General features: G+C 41.8%; 1 protein-coding gene across 1 annotated transcript; it reads right to left on the bottom strand.

Moving 5' to 3' along the window:
- Positions 1 to 3,036: 3,036 nt before the first annotated feature.
- Positions 3,037 to 21,973, bottom strand: LOC115206630 (cytochrome P450 2K1-like). Its single transcript, XM_029773799.1, has 8 exons — positions 21,770 to 21,973; positions 17,675 to 17,837; positions 17,354 to 17,503; positions 17,090 to 17,250; positions 16,740 to 16,919; positions 6,539 to 6,680; positions 3,800 to 4,126; positions 3,037 to 3,593 (listed from the first exon to the last, which is right to left on the bottom strand). The coding sequence occupies exons 1-8, from the start codon at positions 21,971 to 21,973 to the stop codon at positions 3,406 to 3,408; spliced, it is 1,515 nt and encodes a 504-aa protein (XP_029629659.1). The 3' UTR covers positions 3,037 to 3,405.
- Between the last annotated feature and the right edge of the window lie 514 nt (positions 21,974 to 22,487).

Raw genomic sequence — 22,487 nt, 5'->3', positions numbered from 1 at the left:
TTGTTAACTTGGCTTTCGAAGACCTTAGAGATGCAGGGTAGGATAGATATAGGCCTGTAGCAGTTTGGGTCTAGAGTGTCTCCCCCTTTGAAGAGGGGGATGACCGCGGCAGCTTTCCAATCTTTGGGAATCTCAGACGATACGAAAGAGAGGTTGAACAGGCTAGTAATAGGGGTTGCAACAATTTCGGCAGATAATTTTAGAAAGAGAGGGTCCAGATTGTCTAGCCCGGCTGATTTGTAGGGGTCCAGATTTTGCAGCTCTTTCAGAACATCAGCTATCTGGATATGGGTGAAGGAGAAATGGTGGGGTCTTGGGCGGGTTGCTGTGGAGGGTGCTAGGCAGTTGACCGGGGTAGGGGTAGCCAGGTGGAAAGCATGGCCAGCCGTAGAGAAATGCTTATTGAAATTCTCAATTATAGTGGACTTATCAGTTGTAACAGTGTTTCCTAGCGTCAGAGCAGTGGGTAGCTGGGAGGAGGTGCTCTTATTCTCCATGGACTTTACAGTGTCCCAGAACTTTTTGGAGTTTGTACTGCAGGATGCAAATTTCTGTTTAAAAAAGCTAGCCTTACCTTTCCTGACTGCCTGTGTATATTGGTTCCTAACTTCCCTGAAACGTTGCATATCACGGGGGCTGTTCGATGCTAATGCAGAACGCCACAGGATGTTTTTGTGTTGGTCAAGGGCAGACAGGTCTGGAGTGAACCAAGGGCTATATCTATTCCTGGTTCTACGTTTTTTGAATCCAATATTCCCCCGGGCTCTGCTTAGCTTGTCTGAATTTATAAGTCTGTTGTGAACATTCTCCCCAGCATAGTGTAGTGATGATGGTTGATTTATTGCCCACGGTCTCTGCGATTACACAGCCAATCGCCAAATAATACTTTTGAGAACAAGCAGAAAAAGAAAAAGTCAACATCAATCCATGGAGGCAAAAATGACATTGTCGAAGTTTAATTCAATAAAACAAAAGCTGCGAAAAGAGAGTTGAAAATAAATCAAAAGCAGCGCCAGAAAAGTAATTTGGGGAAGTTGTAAAAGAGGATGATAGCAGTGTGTGATGTGTGATAATTGGCGTTATACAAATTCAAATGAATACAGGACTTCAAATAGGCCTATGGCATGTCAAGGGAACTGTAGCCTACTGTTTAAATGCGTAATATTGGAACTGAAAATGGGACACTGGCTTGGGGTCTACTGAAAATGTAATGTTGGTTGCCAAACAGTTGTAAGATAAAGGATTCACACGCGGGGATAAATTACAACGTTTTTTTTTATTTCACCTTTATTTAACCAGGTACAGTGAGGGAAAAAAGTATTTGATCCCCTGCTGATTTTGTACATTTGCCCACTGACAAAGAAATGATCAGTCTATAATTTTAATGGTAGGTTTATTTGAACAGTGAGAGACAGAATAACAACAAAAATAAGTGAAAAACGAATGTCAAAAATGTTATAAATTGATTTGGATTTTAATGAGGGAAATAACTATTTGACCCCCACTCAATCAGAAGGATTTCTGGCTCCCAGGTGTTTTTTATACAGGTAACCAGCTGAGATATGGAGCACACTCTTAAAGGGAGTGCTCCTAATCTCAATTTGTTACCTGTATAAAAGACACCTGGGAGCAGAAGCAATCAATCAATCAGATTCCAAACTCTCCACCATGGCCAAGACCAAAGAGCTCTCCAAGGATGTCAGGGACAAGATTGTAGACCTACACAAGACTGGAATGGGCTACAAGACCATCGCCAAGCAGCTTGGTTAGAAGGTCACAACAGTTGGTGCGATTATTTGCAAATGGAAGAAACACAAAACAACTGTCAGTCTCCCTCGGCCTGGGGCTCCATGCAAGATCTCACCTCGTGGAGTTGCAATGATCATGAGAACGGTGAGGAATCAGCCCAGAACTACACGGGAGGATCTTGTCAATGATCTCAAGGCAGCTGGGACCATAGTCACCAAGAAAACAATTGGTAACACACTACGCTGTAAGGGACTGAAATCCTGCAGCGCCCGCAAGGTCCACCTGCTCAAGAAAGCACATATACATGCCCATCTGAAGTTTGCCAATGAACATCTGAATGATTCAGAGGACAACTGGGTGAAAATGTTGTGGTCAGATGAGACCAAAAATGGAGCTCTTTGGCATCAACTCAACGTGTTTGGAGGAGAAATGCTGCCTATGACCCCAAGAACACCATCCCCACCGTCAAACATGGAGGTGGAAACATTATGCTTTGGGGGTGTTTTTCTGCTAAGGGGACAGGACAACTTCACCGCGTCAAAGGGACGATGGACGGGGCCATGTACCGTCAAATCTTGGGTGAGAACCTCCTTCCCTCAGCCAGGGCATTGAAAATGGGTCGTGGATGGGTATTCCAGCATGACAATGACCCAAAACACACGGCCAAGGCAACAAAGGAGTGGCTCAAGAAGAAGCACATTAAGGTCCTGGAGTGGCCTAGCCAGTCTCCAGACCTTAATCCCATAGAAAATCTGTGGAGGGAGCTGAAGGTTCGAGTTTCCAAACGTCAGCCTCGAAACCTTAATGACTTGGAGAAGATCTGCAAAGAGGAGTGGGAGAAAATCCCTCCTGAGATGTGTGCAAATCTGGTGGCCAACTACAAGAAACGTCTGACCTCTGTGATTGCCAACAAGGGTTTTGCCACCAAGTACTAAGTCATGTTTTGCAGAGGGGTCAAATACTTATTTCCCTCATTAACATGCAAATTTACATTTTAGTCATTTAGCAGACGCTTTTATCCAGAGCGACTTACAGTAGTGAATGCATACATTTCATGCATTTTTTTGTACTGGCCCCCCGTGGGAATCGAACGCACAACCCTGGCGTTGCACACGCCATGCTGGCGTTGCAAACACCGTGCTTTACCAACTGAGCCACAGGGAAGGCCAAATCAATTTATAACATTTTTGACATGCGTTTTTCTGGATTTTTTTGTTGTTATTCTGTCTCTCACTGTTCAAATAAAACTACCATTAAAATTATAGACTGATCATTTCTTTGTCAGTGGGCAAACGTACAAAATCAACAGGGGATCAAATACTTTTTTCCCCTCACTGTACATCAACTACCGATAACATTAGCTAGAAAGCTGATTGACTTTGCTAAGCTTGACAACAGCTGTCCAGTCCCAGACAAGGCAGGACAGCAAGCAAAAACAACAAGCATTCTGTACATACATAATAGCAGTGCTTTGAATCAATCAATTACATTGTCGGAATGTAGAGCAATCAAATTAAACCAAAACCATTGAGGGACTGGTTTCATCTCAGACCTGGCTCACAGCACAGCTGGTGAGGTAACCCATTTCAGCATGTTTGTCTAAAGTGGAGCGTTTGTTCTAAGTCATGTATAATATACATTAGGCCCAGACTCATCTCAGATACGGCTCACAGCACACAGCTGGTGAGGTGAAGGATTGAGGGTCAACCCCACGGATGGTGTGAGGTCCAGATCATCCTCTGTTACTCCAGGAGGAGGAGAGAAACTAAAGCGTTGCATGAGGGAGGTGAAGAAGAGGAAGAGCGCCATCCTGGCCAGACCCTCCCCCAGACACACCCTACGACCTGGAACATGATAAAATGAGGAAGACAACATATGACAATTAGGTCTACATAGATTTCCTATAGTTCACATAAATATTTGTCAAATTGTACACACATTTTATACCATAAACTCTGGGTCAAAGCAATTCCCCAAACTCTTAAGTTTAGAGTACCATAGAAGGATTCACTTACCCAGTCAGTATGAATACAGAAACAGCGGAACTCACCTGCAGAGAAGGGCATGAAGGCATCCCTCTTGGTGAATCGACCTTCCTCATCCAGAAAGTGGGCAGGGTTAAAGGTGTGTGGGCTCTCCCATTCGCTTCCGTCTTGTAGGACAGACGTCAGTAGAGGAAACACAAGCGTCCCCTTCTTGATGAAATATCCCTGGAAGGTGATGTCTCGGCTGGTGGTGTGAGGGATGGCCATGGGTAAAACGTTGGCCAGTCTCTGGGTCTCATGGATCACTGCATCAGTGTAGGGTAGGTTCTTCCTGTCCTCTACCAAGGGCTGACGACTTCCTATGACGCTGCTGATCTCCTCTTGGACCCGGTCTGAGACAGAAAGGAGGGAGGACCAAAGTTACTACCCTCAGAAAATGTCATCTTAATAATCTTTACCCTGGGCATTTTATTGTTTTTCCAAGATGGCTTGATAACTGAATTAAGCTGGGAATGATACCTTAACCTACGTACCAAAACAGTTACCTTTTCTGCACAGTTCACACTAAATGCATAACACCTTTTTGTAAAACAGTAGACAACAGCTACACAATAAGTAAATAGGGTAAATCATGTCCAACAAAACTGTTTCTGAATTGTTTGAACACTTCCCTCAAAACAGGGATAACGCAAACCACTAAATTGTAAGTGTTTGCCAAAACACCACATTTCCCTAGCAAAATGCACTAACCCCATCAAAACCTGTCACTAAATTAAGTAACTATCAAAACAGTATAATTTGTCATAGAACAAGATGGTAATCTCACCATTCATTGCGTAATGGCTCAACAAATACTAACCATCTGTAACAATGAGTCAGGGAGCAGATGGTGAGTTTAATAATAACGACCATAGCAAGTACAAAACAAGAGCCGCATCAGGACATGAAAACAGAACCAATTCTGCCTGATGACTGGGGTTGGTGAGGGCTATAAGAAGGGAGAGTAATCAGGGTGGTGATGAAGTCCAGGTGGGCTTAACGATGGGAGCAGCTATGCGCAAAGTGGGTTGCCAGGACCGGTGGAGAGTAGACCGGCGATGTTGATGCAGGAGGGAGGGAGCAGGCGTGACACTATCACCATCAATAGACTATTTTTCTATTGAAGAGTAAATGGTAGGATATGGTTATCAAACATTTACTAGAAATGAGCTGTATTCTTGTTCTCTCAATTAGCATTTAATACGAAAGCAGGAAGAATTTCACTAAACCTGATACTGTTTAGAATTGCAAAAGTGTTCGGTGCTGTATATTGTAACGCTTTACAATGCAGTAAAGATAAATCAAAGAGAAGAGATGTTGAAAGTGCAATTGTGACTGAAGTACTGTAAAACCAGTCACTGTACAAAGAGTTTACATGAATGGTAAAATATATACCATTATGGGAGTACTGATTTAGTTATTTTACATGCTGTACACAACAGTTGTTTGGAAGCTGATGTCCCAGTTCTTCCATGGCTTTCATACTCACCAGACATGTCACACATTGAGCATGTTTGGGACGCTCTGGATCGACGTGTACGACGGAGTGTTCTAGTTCCTGCCAATACCTATCAACTTCGCACAGCCATTGAAGAGGAGTGGGACAACATTCGACAGGCCACAATCAGCAGCCTGATCAACTCTATGTGAAGGAGATGTGTCGCACTGCATGATGCAAATGGTGGTCACACCAGATACTGCCCCTACCTTTAAGGTATCTCTGACCAACAGATGCATATCTGTATTCTCAGTCATGTAAAATCCATAGATTTTTCTCAATTGAATGGTTTTCTTATATGAACTGTAAATCAGTAAAATCGTTGAAATTGTTGCGTTCATATTTTTGTTCAGTGTACATTTAGTGCTATGAAAAACAGCACTGTGTCTTGTGTACACTGTTTTGAAAATCTAAAACATTGTTCCAAATAAAATGCTTATAAAGGAATGAGAAAAAAACTGCACACAAAAAATATACACCTGTCCAAGCTGGAAGGTTGGAACAAAATGGATAGTGGGGAAAGTCAAGCTAGACAGTGGGGAAAGTCAAGCTAGACAGTGGGGAAAGTCAAGCTAGACAGTGGGGAAAGTCAAGCTAGACAGTGGGGAAAGTCAAGCTAGACAGTGGGGAAAGTCAAGCTAGACAGTGGGGAAAGTCAAGCTAGACAGTGGGGAAAGTCAAGCTAGACAGTGGGGAAAGTCAAGCTAGACAGTGGGGAAAGTCAAGCTAGACAGTGGGGAAAGTCAAGCTAGACAGTGGGGAAAGTGCATTATCTGATCAACATGGAAGGATGTTATTTTTGCAAGTGGATTTTTTTGAGAATATTTCTAAATACTTTTTGTAGACTAGTTAAAAAATATATATGATTTATTATTAGAACAAAGATTATAATTGTGTAATCTACTCCGATCACTGCTCCTTCCGGGTTTTTGCTCCACTGCTCTCCCTCAAGTTAAGAACCTGTTGTCCTCTATGGCTACGGTATCCTTTATTACCACATAAATACCACACCATAGTTCAACTCCATTATATATCTATCACTTGGCTTCCTTACACATGTAGGTTATCCCAGGAAACAAAACTGGTTGTTTCATTCATGTGGACTACAGCTTCATTCAGTGTTCAAGCAATTGAAACAAACTATAAACTGGCCTGTGGTTCAAGTGGGAAATGTTCACAGCAAGTAACACCTTGATTGTCTTGCATCACTACAATCACTTGCAATGTATGTACAATGGTGTGTGGCTGTGTGCACATTGATACTTACCCTGTATAAAGGGGTACTTGGCCATTAGCATCAAAGCCCAGCGTAGGGTTGTCCCTGTGGTGTTAGTACCATTAGAAAACATGTTTCTCACAGAGGATATCAGGTTGTTGTCATGGTAGTAAGAGTTCTTGTTTCTAGATTCCTTATACATACAGAAAAACACCGAAAAAGCATTTTAAAAAGGGGAGAAAATATTTGTTTCCATGGCATAGACCAGGGATCATCAACTAGATTCACCCGCAGGCCGATAAAAAAAAATATATTAAAAAAAATCCCCTTGAGCAGATGGCTGGATTATAATTGCATATACATTTGTAGACTGCAAATTGACCACAAGAGATAATATTTGACTCAATCATTTCTCAAACCTTGCTCAGAGTTGTCTCTCTATTATACGTGGGAATACTTGGGAGCAGATTTACAAAATGAATATCAGTTAGAGCTGATTTCCTGGTGTTTTACAGTCTTGTGTAAAAAAAAAGAATAATAATAATTTTAAAAAAAAATGAACAAAAAGTTTTAAATTCCAGAAAACCTAGGGGGCCAAGTAAAACCACCCTCGGGCCAAATTCGGACTGCGGGCTGCCAGTTGGGGAAACCTTACATAAACTGACCAGGTTAATCCAGGTGAAAGCTATGATCCCTTATTGATATCACTTGTTAAATCCACTTCAATCAGTGTAGATGAACAGGAGGAGAAAGGTTAAAGAAGGATTTTTAAGCCTTGAGACAATGGAGACATGGATTGTGTATGTGTGCCATTCAGAAGGTGAATGGGCAAGACAAAAGATTTAAGTGCCTTTGAATGGGGTATGGTAGTACAGTAGGTGCCAGGCGCACCTGTTTGAGTGTCAAGAACTGCAACGCTGCTGGATTTTTCACGCTCAACATTTTCCCATGTGTATCAAGAATGTTCCACCACCCAAAGGACATCCAGCCAACTTGAAACAACTGTGGGAAGCATTGGAGTCAACATGGGCCAGTATCCCTGTGGAATGCTTTTGACACCTTGTAGATTCCATGCCCCAAAGAATTGAGGCTGTCCTGAGGGCAAAAGGGGGGTGATGTTCCTAATGTTTTGTACACTCAGTGTACAGTATACCGCTGCAGCATGGGCCCAATGCTATTTCAGCACAATCGCTCCTATATTTTCTCTATGACATGGGCCATTTACATATTTCTCAATGCACACTAAATCCCTACATGCAAGTTATTCATTCATTTTCTTATTTATTTAAAAACAAAAATTGGGTGGGGGGGTGGATTAGCTTTAATATTGCAGATAGATTGTAGCTTCCATCAATGTAATTGTCAGCATCATTTCCAATCCCCAATACTGTTGTAAATATATACAATGAGGGAAAAAAGTATTTGATCCCCTGCTGGTTTTGTACGTTTGCCCACTGACAAAGAAATTATCAGTCTATCATTTTAATGGTAGGTTTATTTGAACAGTGAGAGACAGAATAACAACTAAAAAATCCAGAAAAACGCATTTCAAAAATTGATTTGCATTTTAATGAGGGAAATAAGTATTTGACCCCCTCTCAATCAGAAAGATTTCTGGCTCCCAGGTGTCTTTTATACAGGTAACGAGCTGAGATTAGAGCACACTCAAAGGGAGTGCTCCTAATCTCAGTTTCTAACCTGTATAAAAGACACCTGTCCACAGAGCAATCAATCAGATTCCAAACTCTCCACCATGGCCAAGACCAAAGAGCTCTCCAAGGATGTCAGGGACAAGATTGTAGACCTACACAAGGCTGGAATGTGCTACAAGACCATCGCCAAGCAGCTTGGTGAGAAGGTCACAACATTTGGTGCGATTATTTGCAAATGGAAGAAACACAAAAGAACTGTCAATTTCCCTCGGCCTGGGGCTCCATGCAAGATCTCACCTCATGGAGTTGCAATGTTCATGAGAACGATGAGGAATCAGCCCAGAACTACACGGGAGGATCTTGTCAATGATCTCAAGGCAGCTGGGACCATAGTCACCAAGAAAACAATTGGTAACACACTACGCCGTGAAGGACTGAAATCCTGCAGCACCCGCAAGGTCCCCCTGCTCAAGAAAGCACATATACATGCCCGTCTGAAGTTTGCCAATGAACATCTGAATGATTCAGAGGTGAGTGTTGTGGTCAGATGAGACCAAAAATGGAGCTCTTTGGCATCAACTCAACTCGCCGTGTTTGGAGGAGGAGGAATGCTGCCTATGACCCCAAGAACACCATCCCCACCGTCAAACATGGAGGTGGAAACATTATGCTTTGGGGGTGTTTTTCTGCTAAGGGGACAGGACAACTTCACTGCATCAAAGGGACGATGGACGGGGCCATGTACCGTCAAATCTTGGGTGAGAACCTCCTTCCCTCAGCCAGGGCATTGAAAATGGGTCGTGGATGGGTATTCCAGCATGACAATGACCCAAAACACACGGCCAAGGCAACAAAGGAGTAGCTCAAGAAGATGCACATTAAGGTCCTGGAGTGGCCTAGCCAGTCTCCAGACCGTAATCCCATAGAAAATCTGTGGAGGAAACCTTAATGACTTGGAGAAGATCTGCAAAGAGGAGTGGGAGAAAATCCCTCCAGAGATGTGTGCAAACCTGGTGGCCAACTACAAGAAACGTCTGACCTCTGTGATTGCCAATGTAGTAGAGTGAGGTTGTTCCCCTAGATTATGCACCAAGTTGCACGCAAGGACAGTTCAAGTAGGCCAGGTCAAGAGGGGATGTTAATAAGTTAATAACAATAATTCAATGTGTTTTCTTTATTTAATTATAGCTGCATAGTTAATGTTATTTTTCGGGGTACAAACATTTTTTTGATATCTATATTGTAAATACACCTAATTGTAAAAGTTTTGTATATTTTGGTTTGGTCCATCGCGGGTTATCTGTACTTACGTACCCTTTTATCGTTCTCTTTTGCCGGACCTTCAGCTAGCAAGGTATGTTGTCCTTGGCGCCGTAATTTGTCAATATAAAACTGTGGTAAAGTTACATAAAGTGCTGTTACGCAACTATAGGTTTTGTTACAATGTGGAAAATTATAAATATTTATGTTAACAACTTTCACCGAGCTCGCTAATTAGGGTACCTATTGTAACTCGGGAGTATTTGGGACCGTGTTTGAGTGAGTTTCTATGTGCTCACGCAGGTGCCCGAGAGCTGTGACTGCACCGAGGGCTAACATAGTGTGTTGTCTCTTCGTGTGCATGTATGTCTTTTATTTTGTCCGAATTATGTTGTATATCATTTTACTTGTATTGTATAGTGTGCTGTTGGGCACTGAATGTGTACATGCAGTTCCCGCTCTCTTTTGCCTGACCTTCAACTAGCAAGGTGCCCGAGAGCTGTGACTGCACCGAGGGCTAACATATTGTGTGTTGTCTCTTCGTGTGCAGGTCGAATAAAAATTATCCAACCATCATAATTCCAGTTGTGGCAGTGTCCTAAGTAAAAGTACACAACGCAGAACGAACCACGCTACAAACTGGTGCCGTGACCTGCCGACTGGTCAGCTCAAGCCGACCCCCGGAGCTGTGCATGTGGCTGAGGTGCACGAACTGAGCATGCGCATTTGTTGATGGTTTGCTGTAAGCTAATATATACTGTAAACAGTAAATGTGAGTGTAGCATATTCATTAGATACAGGTATTCGTGCTTATTTGTATGTTTTTGATTAATTTGTTTATTGCAAATTTCCATCAGAATTCCAGTTGTACACAACGCAGAACGAACCACGCTACACCAACAAGGGTTTTGCCACCAAGTACTAAGTCATGTTTTGCAGAGGGGTCAAATACTTATTTCCCTCATTAAAATGCAAATCATTTTATAACATTTTTAACATGCATTTTTCTGGATTTTTTTGTTGTTATTCTGTCTCTCACTGTTCAGATAAACCTACCATTACAATTATAGACTGATCATTTCTTTGTCAGTGGGCAAACGTACAAAATCAGCAGGGGATCAAATACTTTTCCCCTCACTGTACAGTGCATTCGGAAAGTATTCAGACCCCTTGTTTTTTTTCAAATATTGTTATGTTACAGCATTATTCTAAAATGGATTGAATACATATTTCCTTGTCAATCTACACACAGTACCCCATAATGACAAAGCAAAAACAGGTTATACATTTTTACAAATGTATAAAAAAAACTGAAATATCACATTTATAAGTATTCAGACCATTTACTCAGTACTTTCTTGAAGCACCTTTGGCAGCGATAACAGCCTCGAGCGTTCTTGGGTATGACGCTACAAGCTTGGCACACCAGTGTTTGGGGAGTTTCTCCCATTGTTCTCTGCAGATTCTCTCAAGCTCTGTCACATTGGATGGGCGCGCCTCTGCACAGCTATTTTCAGGTCTCTCCAGAGATGTTCGATTGTGTTCAAATCTGGGCTCTGGCTGGGCCACTCAAGGACATTCAGAGACTTGTCCCAAAGCCACTCCTGCGTTGTCTTCACTGTGTGTCCTGGCTGTTGTCCTGTTGGAAGGTGAACCTTCGCCCCACTCTGAGGTACTGAGCAGGTCTTCATCAAGGATATCTCTGTACTTTGCCCCGTTTATCTTTGCTTCGATCCTGACTAGTCTCCCAATCCCTGCCGCTGAAAAACATCCCCACAGCATGATGCTGCCACCACCATTCTTCACTGTAGGGATGGTGCCAGGTTTCCTCCAGAGGTGACGCTTGGCATTCAGGCCAAAGAGTTCAATCTTGGTTTCATCAGACCAGATAATCTTGTTTCTCATGGTCAGAGTCCTTTAGGTGTCTTTTGGCAAACTCCAAGCGGGCTGTCATGTGCCTTTTACTGAGGAGTGGCTTCCATCTGGCCGCTCTACCATAAAGGCCTGATTGGTGGAGTGCTGCAGAGATGGTTGTCCTTCTGGAAAATTCTCCCATCTCCACAGAGAAACTCTGGAGCTTTGTCAGAATGACCATTGGGTTCTTGGTCACCTTCCTGACCAAGGTCCTTCTCCCCTGATTGCTCAGTTTGTCCGGGCAGCCAGCTCTAGTTAGTCTTGGTGGTTCCAAACTTCTTCCATTTAAGAATGATGGAGGCCACTGTCGTCTTTGGAACCTTCAATGCTTCGATCATTTTATGGTACCCTTCCCCAGATCTGTGCATCGACAATCCTGTCTCAAAGCTCTACGGACAAATCCTTTGACCTCATGGCTTGGTTTTTTCTCTGACATGACCCGTCAACTGTGGGACATTATATAGACAGGTGTGTGCCTTTCCAAATCCTGTCCAATCAATTGAATTTACCACAGGTGGACATACCAAGAGTCTGAATACTTATGTCAATTAGGCATGTTTTTTTATTTGATATAAATTTGCAAAAAAAACAATTAAAATCTGTTTTCGCTTTGTTATTATGGGTTATTGTGTAGATTGATTAAGAAAAATCAAAAGAAATTAGCCAAGACATCAGAAAAAAAAAAGTAGAGTTCATCCTTGGGAGCAATTTCCAAACACATGAAGGTACCACGTTCATCTGTACAAACAATAGTACGCATGTATAAACACCATGGGACTACGCAGCCGCCATACCGCTCAGGAAGAAGACGCGTTCTGTCTCCTAGAGATGAACGTACTTTGGTGCGAAAAGTGCAAATCAATCCCAGAACAACAGCAAAGGACCTTGTGAAGATGCTGGAGGAAACAGATACAAAAGTATCTATATCCACAGTAAAAAAAGTCCTATATCGACGTAACCTGAAAGGCCACTCAGCAAGGAAGAAGCCACTGGTCCAAAACTGCCATAAAAAGCCAGAATACGGTTTGCAACTGCACATGGGGACAAAGATCGTACTTTTTGGAGAAATGTCCTCTGGTCTGATGAAATAGAACTGTTTGGCCATAATGACCATCGTTAAGTTTGGAGGAAAAAGGGGGAAGCTTGCAAGTCAAAGAACACCCTCCCAACCGTGAAGCACAGGGGTGGCAGAATCATGTTGTGGGGGTGCTTTGCTGCAGGTGGGACTAGTGCACTTCACAAAATAGATGGCATCATGAGGCAGGAAAATGATGTGGATATATTGAAGCAACATCTCAAGACATCAGTCAGGAAGTTAAAGCTTGGTCACAAATGGGTCTTCCAAATGGACAATGACCCCAAGCATACTTCCAAAGTTGTTGCAAAATGGCTTAAGGACAACAAAACCAAGGTATTGGAGTGGCCATCACAAAGCCCTGACCTCAAAACCATAAAACATTTGTGAGCAGAACTGAAAAAGCATGGGTGAGCTAGCAGGCCTAAAAACCTGACTCAGTTACACCAGCTGTCAGGAGGAATGGGCAAAAATTCACCCAACTTATTGTGGGAAGCTTAGACGCAAGTTTAACAATTTAAAGGCACTGCTACCAAATACTAATTGAGTGTATGTAAACATCTGACCCACTGGGAATGTGATGAAAGAAACAAAAGCTGAAATAAAGCATTCTCTCTACTATTATTCTGGCATTTCACATTCTTAAAATAAAGTGGGATCCTAACTAACCTAAGACATGGAATTTTTACAAGGATTAAATATCAGGAATTGTGTAAATGTATTGTGTAAATGTTTAAATGTATTTGGCTAAAGTGTATGTAAACTTCCGACTTCAACTGTATGTATGTATGCATGCATGCATGCATGCATGTATGTATACACAAAAGTTTGGATACACTCATTCCATGGTTTTTCTTCATAAATTTTTTTTCCTACATTGTAGAATAATAGTGAAGACATCAAAATGATTAAATAAAACACACGCTGGTTAAGTGTGCCTTGAATTCTAAATAAATGACTGACAGTGTCACCAGCAAAGCACCACCACACCTCCATGCCTTGCGGTGGGAACCACACATGCAGAGATCAAACGTTCACCTACTCTGCATCTCAATTAGACACATCAGTTGGAACCAAAAATCTCGAATTTGGACTCAACAGACCAAAGGACAGATTTCTAATGGTCTAATGTCCATTGCTCGTGTGTCTTGGTCCAAGCAAGTCTCTTCTTATTATTGGTGTCCTTTAGTAGTGGTTTCTTTGCAGCAATTCGGCCATGAAGGCCTCATTCACTCTTTCTCCTCTAAACAGTTGATGTTGAGATGTGTCTGTTACTTGAACTCTGTGAAGCATTTATTTGGGCTGCAATTTCTGAGGCTGGTAACTCTAATGAACGTATCCTCTGCTGCAGAGGTAACTCTGGGTCTTCCTTTCCTGTGGCGGTCCTCATGAGAGCCAATTACATCATAGCGCTTGATGGTTTTTGCGACTGCACTTGAAGAGACTTTCAAAGTTCTTGAAATGTTCCGGATTGACTGAACTTCATGTCTTGAAGTAACGGACTGTCATTTCACTTTGCTTATTTGAGCTGTTCTTGACATAATAGGGACTTGGTGTTTTACCAAATTGGGCTATCTTTTGTATACCACCCCTACCTTGTCACAACACAACTGATTGGCTCAAATGCATTAAGGAAAGAAATTCCACAAGTACTTTTAACAAGGCACACATGTTAATTGAAGTACATTCCAGGTGACTACCTCATGAAGCTGGTTGAGAGAATGCCAAGAGTGTGCAAAAGCTGTCATCAAGGCAAACAGTGACTACTTTGAAGAATCTAAAATAAATGTTGATTTGTTTTACACTTTTTTGGTTACTAGATGATTCCATATGTGTTATTTCATCGTTTTGATGTCTTCAGTATTATTCTACAATGTAGAAAATAGTAAAAATAATGGCACGCATACACAATCCATGTCTCAAGGCTTAAAAATCCTTCTTTAACATGTCTCCTCCCCTTCATCTACATTGATTGAAGTGGATTTAACAAGTCACATCAATTAGGGATCGTCGCTTTCAGCTGGATTTACCTGGTCAGTCTATGTAAGGTTTCCCCATCTGGTAGCCCGTGCCCGAATTTGGCCTGCGGGTGGTTTTATTTGGCTACCCAAAATACCACAGTGTGCCATCACAGCAGCAATATTTGTGACCTGTTGCCACAAGAAAAGGGCAACTAGTGAAGAACAAACACCATAGTAAATACAACCCATGTTTATGCTTATTTATTTTCCCTTTTGTACTTTAACTATTTGCACATAATATGACATTTGAAATGTCTTTATTCTTTTGGAACTTTTGTGAGTGTAATGTTTACTGTACATTTTTATTGTTTATTAACTTCACTTGCTTTGGCAATGTTAACAAATGTTTCCCATGCCAATAAAGCCCTTGAATTGAAATTGAATTGAGAGAGAGATATTAAATATATTTACCTTTATTATTTTTCACTAACCCTTCCACCCCTCCCCTAATTGCAGTAAACTAATGGACAACTACACTTAGGCTTCTACTTCCAGCTTATACACACTATATACATTTTACAGACACAATGTATTTTACAATTGTTATCTTTTGTTTGTATTTAATCCCATCCTTCAGCTACCCAACCCCACCCAGCTATCTCTGAAGACCATTCAGTTTGATTTCTATTTGCCATATATACTGCTCAAAAAAATAAAGGGAACACTTAAACAACACATCCTAGATCTGAATGAAAGAAATAATCTTATTAAATAGTTTTTTCTTTACATAGTTGAATGTGCTGACAACAAAATCACACAAAAATAATCGATGGAAATCCAATTTATCAACCCATGGAGGTCTGGATTTGGAGTCACGCTCAAAATTAAAGTGGAAAACCACACTACAGGCTGATCCAACTTTGATGTAATGTCCTTAAAACAAGTCAAAATGAGGCTCAGTAGTGTGTGTGGCCTCCACGTGCCTGTATGACCTCCCTACAATGCCTGGGCATGCTCCTGATGAGGTGGCGGATGGTCTCCTGAGGGATCTCCTCCCAGACCTGGACTAAAGCATCCGCCAACTCCTGGACAGTCTGTGGTGCAACGTGGCGTTGGTGGATGGAGCGAGACATGATGTCCCAGATGTGCTCAATTGGATTCAGGTCTGGGGAACGGGCGGGCCAGTCCATAGCATCAATGCCTTCCTCTTGCAGGAACTGCTGACACACTCCAGCCACATGAGGTCTAGCATTGTCTTGCATTAGGAGGAACCCAGGGCCAACCGCACCAGCATATGGTCTCACAAGGGGTCTGAGGATCTCATCTCGGTACCTAATGGCAGTCAGGCTACCTCTGGCGAGCACATGGAGGGCTGTGCGGCCCCCCAAAGAAATGCCACCCCACACCATGACTGACCCACCGCCAAACCGGTCATGCTGGAGGATGTTACAGGCAGCAGAACGTTCTCCACGGCGTCTCCAGACTCTGTCACGTGCTCAGTGTGAACCTGCTTCATCTGTGAAGTGCACAGGGCGCCAGTGGCAAATTTGCCAATCTTGGTGTTCTCTGGCAAATGCCAAACGTCCTGCACGGTGTTGGGATATAAGCACAACCCCCACCTGTGGACGTCGGGCCCTCATACCACCCTCATGGAGCCTGTTTCTGACCATTTGAGCAGACACATGCACATTTGTGGCCTGCTGGAGGTCATTTTGCAGGGCTCTGGCAGTGCTTCTCCTGCTCCTCCTTGCACAAAGGCGGAGGTAGCGGTCCTGCTGCTGGGTTGTTGCCCTCCTACGGCCTCCTCCACGTCTCCTGATGTACTGGCCTGTCTCCTGGTAACGCCTCCATGCTCTGGACATTACACTGAGAGACACAGCAAACCTTCTTGCCACAGCTCGCATTGATGTGCCATCCTGGATGAGCTGCACTACCTGAGCCACTTGTGTGGGTTGTAAACTCCGTCTCATGCTATCACTAGAGTGAAAGCACCACCAGCATTCAAAAGTGACCAAAACATCAGCCAGGAAGCATAGGAACTGAGAAGTGGTCTGTGGTCCCCACCTGCAGAACCACTCCTTTATTGGGGGTGTCTTGCTAATTGCCTATAATTTCCACCTGTTGTCTATTCCATTTGCACAACAGCATGTGAAATTTATTGTCAATCAGTATTGCTTCCTAAGTTGACAGTTTGATTTCACAGAAGTGTGATTGAGTTGGAGTTACATTGTGTTGTTTAAGTGTTCCCTTTATTTTTTTGAGCAGTGTATTTATAACTGCGCTGTTTCACAAACGTTCTGAACCTATATACATTTTACCAACACAGTATATTTTACATGAGTTATCTTGTTTTTAATTGAGATGATTTTAACTGTAGTGAGATTTCATACCTCCAGGGTCTGCTTTTGGACAAGGAATGAGTCCACAAAGCCTCTACACAGCTGAGGGTTGAGAGTCTCCTTCAGCCCCCTCACCAGCTCCTCCATCTCCTTCTTGTTGTTCTCAATATTCTTCAACAAAAGCTTCCTGCTTTTCAGCCAAGGGCCCAGCCAGGGGAACATGTTGTACAACTATCTCCCCATAAACAAAAAGTAAAGCATGAATTATCCTCTATTATTCCAGTAGCCTAGTACAAATTTGAATAATTATTTAATTTTCCTGGTTTAGTCAAGTGTGACCAGTTTGTTTTTCACTCTGAGAATAATGGCAAAGTAAACATCATGAGCACATAGTACAGTACCTGAACTGAAACAGATCCTGCAATTCGTAGGTTCTCATTGGCTCGATCCACTGTGGCTCGGAACTTGGGGTCAGAGTATTCAAACCTGCTGCCATACACAATGTTGGAGATTACGTTGGCCACAGCATAACTCAATGGCTGGGTTGTGTCAAATGCTTTACCTGTTAAAAAGAACAAGATCAGAAATGTAATTAGGAAGCCTAAGGATTTCTTTTTTATGTAACCCTTTTTTTGGTTTTCAAAATCAGAACTACGAATTCTTACCCTCATGTTTTTCCAACACTTCAATCAGGTAGTGAATTTCCTCTAAGATTTTCTCCTCACTCCCTTTCTTGCCCATCCCAAAGTCTCTAAGGTTCGCCAGGGCAAAGCGCCTCATCTCTTTCCATGAGTCTCCATTGCCAAACAGAATACCTATTTAAAAGTTATATTGTGCAGGTGTCAGGAATTAATCATGTCAGGAGAGAATCATATATTTGTCACATATTTGGGGCTGTTGTTACAGACCCAAATATGCTTGCTTGATAGAATATTGTCGAATGCAACAGTTAACTGGGATTACAAGTTTCACATATCCTACATTACCATGTCCATTGGTGAAATCATACAACACAGGAAGCATGCCCCTGTCCCCAAACTCCTCTGCATGGTTGACCAGCGCCTGCTTGACCGTCTTGTATCCTGCCAAGATGACCACTTTTGTGGGTCCCAAGTGAACCGTGAAAACAGACCCATACTTCTTAGACAGCTGTAGAACGTAAAATAAGACTAAATGCATGGTTTATTAAAGGTCCCGGACAGTGAAAATCATGTTGTTCATCAAATTGGATGATTTTTGGATGTAACCAGTTCATTGCAGTTTGACCCAAGTATGAAAAAGTACTATAGCTGGTACATTGACAAAGTTGATCATAAAGTTACTGGTCCCTTCCCCCCCATGTCAAACACTTGGATTAATGAGGCAGGCATTACTTCTGGCTTTATCTAATTTCAGGTAAAACCGACATTTTAAAACACCAATGGTAGCTCTTATCTTAACCAGTTTAAATGTGTTACACTTTAAAACTGTCATCAAACAGCTTTGTTTACAAACCGTAAGATAGCTCAAGCAGAACGATACTGGTAACTAACCCCTTTTCATGTGTTGTGGCTTTTAGCTAGCAAGCTACTTAACAGCATGCCGGATGTCATAGTGTTAAATTAACGTTGTTTATCAAATAATAAAGACAATATGATCGAGTGTGCAGTGCACATTCGAGCGAAGTTGCTTTATCAATTGGGGAAAACATTCAATGGGTCTTCAGTATTGAATACCCATTTATTTGTCTATGCCTGCAAATTGTCCTCCTGAAAGGTAGGCTAACCTATAGGACTATGCTAAACGTCAAGTGTCGCTGTCATCATTCTTGCTGCTTCCAGTTCAGTAGCAGTAACTTTCGAGATCAGGTGTGCGTGTGTTCTCAACTAAACAGAGTAGACTATAGCCTATGTATACATGGTCGGAGAAGCACAGGGTAGTTATCTTTCCAATTAAATATATTTCCTTAATAGGCCTATGATTAGGCTATAGTTTACTACATTGCCTAGAAATAGGGCTAAATATTGATCACCCATATTTCTCAGTCTGAAAATCTTCCCACTCCTAAAACGTAGGCTATAAAAATAGCTCAAGAGAAAGTGCAAGTTTCTCCAACTCTGCTCTCTTTAACTTCCCTGGGCTACGTGGGACGTGAGCGTCCCACCTAGTCAACAGCCAGTGGAATCGAGTGGCGCGAAATACAAAAACCTTAAATAGGCTGTACACACTTCATCAGTCTGTCATTCACAATTTGACAATCGCTTGATAATGCCTCGAATTTCTTTGCTGCATTCCCTTAGTGTACCACCTAAAAAAAAATCCATGCCTTTTGCAGCGAGTGGCCGTTTTGCCCTTGGGCTGAAGGGGCGGCAGGTAGGTTAGTGGTTAGAGTGTTGGGCCAATAACCAAAAGGTTGCTGGATCAAATCCCCGAGCTGACAAGGTAAAAATCTGTCTTTCTGCCCCTGAACAAGGAAGTTAAACCACTGTTTCCTGGTAGGCTGTCATTGTAAATAAGAAATTGTTCTTAACTGACTTGCCTAGTTAAATAAAGGTTAAAATGAAAAATATGTATAATTCCCTTCTCCTGGCTGCTTGCCAAAAACCTCTCACTCACATGGCTCTCTGTCAGTGATTGGGTCTTTCTCACAGGCTACAAGTGAAGAGGGACATAACTGCTCGCATCCTTATCCAAATTTGAGGCGCATATTGGAAGAACTGTAATTGAATTTTTGTCAGCCAACAAGATAAGTGGGCCTAACAAACAGCAAAAGCACTACCCCGTGTCAATCTACTATCCCCCAGTACAAAAGTTAACTAGAAATAAATATTCCAAACATTGTCTGGGACAGTTGTGGGATGCGATAGATCCCGAATAAATACAACCAATAGCATTAAAAAAAACTGTTTTAAGCAATGAGCCTGACACAACAGATCAGAACGTTTAGCTTAAATTGTTGATAAACGATTATGCCATTTCTTCACATAAGCTCAGCAATGTGCACATGGCAGTAGGCTATACGCGTGAATGTTCCATTAGCAGGAAAACCCCATTCTCAAAAGTGACAGCAAATGCAATTCTGCATGTATTTATTTTATTATAAAATGTGCATTTTTATGGTAAAATGTTCTCACAAACTTGAAACTCCCGCGCTTCATATGTATGCCAGTTAGGCTCTACACCAGTTGTAACGCAAATTAATGTGCTTCATTTTAAGAAGTTATTTGGCCACTTTAGTTGTGATACAAACCTTAACATAGGCCTATGGGCTAGGCTACATGAGGTGTGCCATTATGATTAAAAAAGTAATGTTTAGACATGTTGTACTTTTCTTAAATGTAGTCTTGTAATTGACTAAAACAAGCAGACAAGTTTTTGCAGTGAGCCAATGGGGTAACCTATGTAACTGCAGGTCATTTTCTCACAGGAGTGCGGGGCCTCCACGTTCTATCTAATACTATACTGGCTGGGAGTATACTATTTAGGCTCATAATGACATGTGGCCCATTGTTTACCTTGTTACCAGGCAACGACCACAAGGGTGTTTCAAAGAGCAGGCGGGTCAATGTTTTCCTGAGTTTTACACCAATCTCAAAGCTGCAGTCCATAATTCAAACAACATCAAAACATCTGTCCCATCACTTATTTTGGTAAACAGCTGAGGAATGGGGCTGGAGAAATGCAACCACTCAAATTCACAGATGGCGCTATGGATGCAAGGACTGACCATCTGTGAAATGATCTTTTTAGGCCAGGATTCAATCCGATTGCTGATTTGGACAATGCAAAATGTAAAGGTAATTTCCAATTGAGCAGACATATGCAGCTTTTACCGTGAACGTGGTCTCCGAGAATGCGGGAACATTGCCTTTGAAACGTGCATAGTGGACAAATGCGACCGGATTCAATCTAGCCCTTAACCATCATGTGAAGCTATACAGTGTTTGTGTAGAATCACATTGTTTACAAACAAACAAACACTGAGTTCTAAAGAGTAAACCAGTTTAAAAAAGGGTCAATCTGTCATTGGTACATCCATTTTTTTACTTTTTAGCTAATGACTCTTGAAGAATATAACTAGAAACACCTTATGAGCTTAGCGCAACTGTCATACCCCATCAGAACCCAAAGTATGAGATTGTTAAACATAATAAATACATGTAGCCTCTAAACATGGTTAAAACTATAATTGTATTATTATGGGTGGTCAGTCATTGCATCTTTAGGTCTGTCTATAATTTCAGAGGGGTTATATTTCTCCAGCCCCATTCCTTAGCTGTTAACCTAAAACAGTAGTGGGGTGTAAGCTTTATTGTTTGAACTGCAGATTGTCCCTTTAACTAAGCACTCAAAACATCTAGAAGTTATTCAAAATCAATTAACCAAACACAGACTGTGGAGATCAGTGTGTGACTTTAAAAAATGCAGGTGCTACGAAAAGCCCTGTGAAGTAAACAATGCATGAAATGTGAATATAAAAACTTGAACTAAAGGTTGTTGGAAGCAGTTCTGTAACAAATAAAGTATAATTCTATGTTGATACATATCTTCTGGAGTGATATTGTTGCAATATAAGTTGGATTGAAGTGTGTGAGCTATTTTGGTGAGTTGTTTGGTCTGTGACAAGAAAACTATTAAGATAGGGGTAGAAACACACAGAAAAAACAATCCCTTTAAGCATTTATGACAGATACGATTCTCAAGCCAAATGCCTCTATTATGTGAGTGAATGCACGGTGGTCATCATTTCACCTGTATTATTTGACAACACTTGGCATTTAAAAAAACTGAAATGTAACATTAACGGAGGAACATTCTCTGAAAACATTCATAAACTCAGAGCGAGTGTGGTAAGTAGGGCCACATCAAAATAAAAACATTTTAGAGGGCTCCTGTGTTGACAAAAACTATTGCTAACTGGTTGAAACACTATGTACTCAACATATATTAATATGCTGCTTTGACAATACATGCCTATTGAAACTAACTGGAAGTTTTAAACCTGCTAAAATAAATATTTTGAAAATATTTAGCCAGATAAAACAATGTCACATATCATATCAACAACCATAACATAGTTTAATCTCAGGACTTCCTCTCACCTCACAGAGAGTGCGGTAGGGCCTCTTGAGATCCAGCTGGAGCATGTTACCAAGCAGGGGCAGAGGCCTGGGTCCTGGAGGCTCCTTCCCCTGTTCCTCAGAGTTGGAACCAGAGGAGAGGCGGTAAAGGGCCAGCAGAAACAGCAGAGCCCCCAGCAGTGTCACTGTGCTCGATGTCTGGAGAAGACATTCTAAAAGAGACATCTTCAAACAGCTCTTATACCTACACAGGGCTAAAAATAGTGACTACTTCCTGCTCATTGATCTGCCTGCCAATGGAGCCTCACCTTTTATAGAGCATGAAACAGCCTCAGGGGAGGGGCTAAACATTCTGAAAAAAATGTGCTCTTATCTATGCGAAGGTTACCGGTCATCGTCCTATGAGGATTTCCCATAGTTTATTAGACTTTGATAAACACTAGATACAATTGAAGGCAAGTGTAAAACCTTTGCAGTTTTACTGTGTTAACCAATATCTTTTGAATGTCATTTAGCAACTATTAGATACATATTTCCAACCTTTTTCACAAATGCACACATTTGAGGAGTCTTTCACATTTGACACTTTAGTGGGGTGTGAAATATAAATGACGTGGAAACAACGTTGATTCAACCAGTGTGTGTGCCCAGTGGATTGATAGATCACAGTGCTGTGCCGAGGTATATTCTATACAAACATTCTGAGTGCTTTTTTGGTGAACGACTCCAGGATTTTTGG

This window comes from Salmo trutta, chromosome 1, assembly GCF_901001165.1.
Source record: "Salmo trutta chromosome 1, fSalTru1.1, whole genome shotgun sequence".
In the NCBI taxonomy this organism is placed as follows: domain Eukaryota; kingdom Metazoa; phylum Chordata; class Actinopteri; order Salmoniformes; family Salmonidae; genus Salmo; species Salmo trutta.
This window is presented reverse-complemented; position numbering and strand designations above follow the sequence as displayed.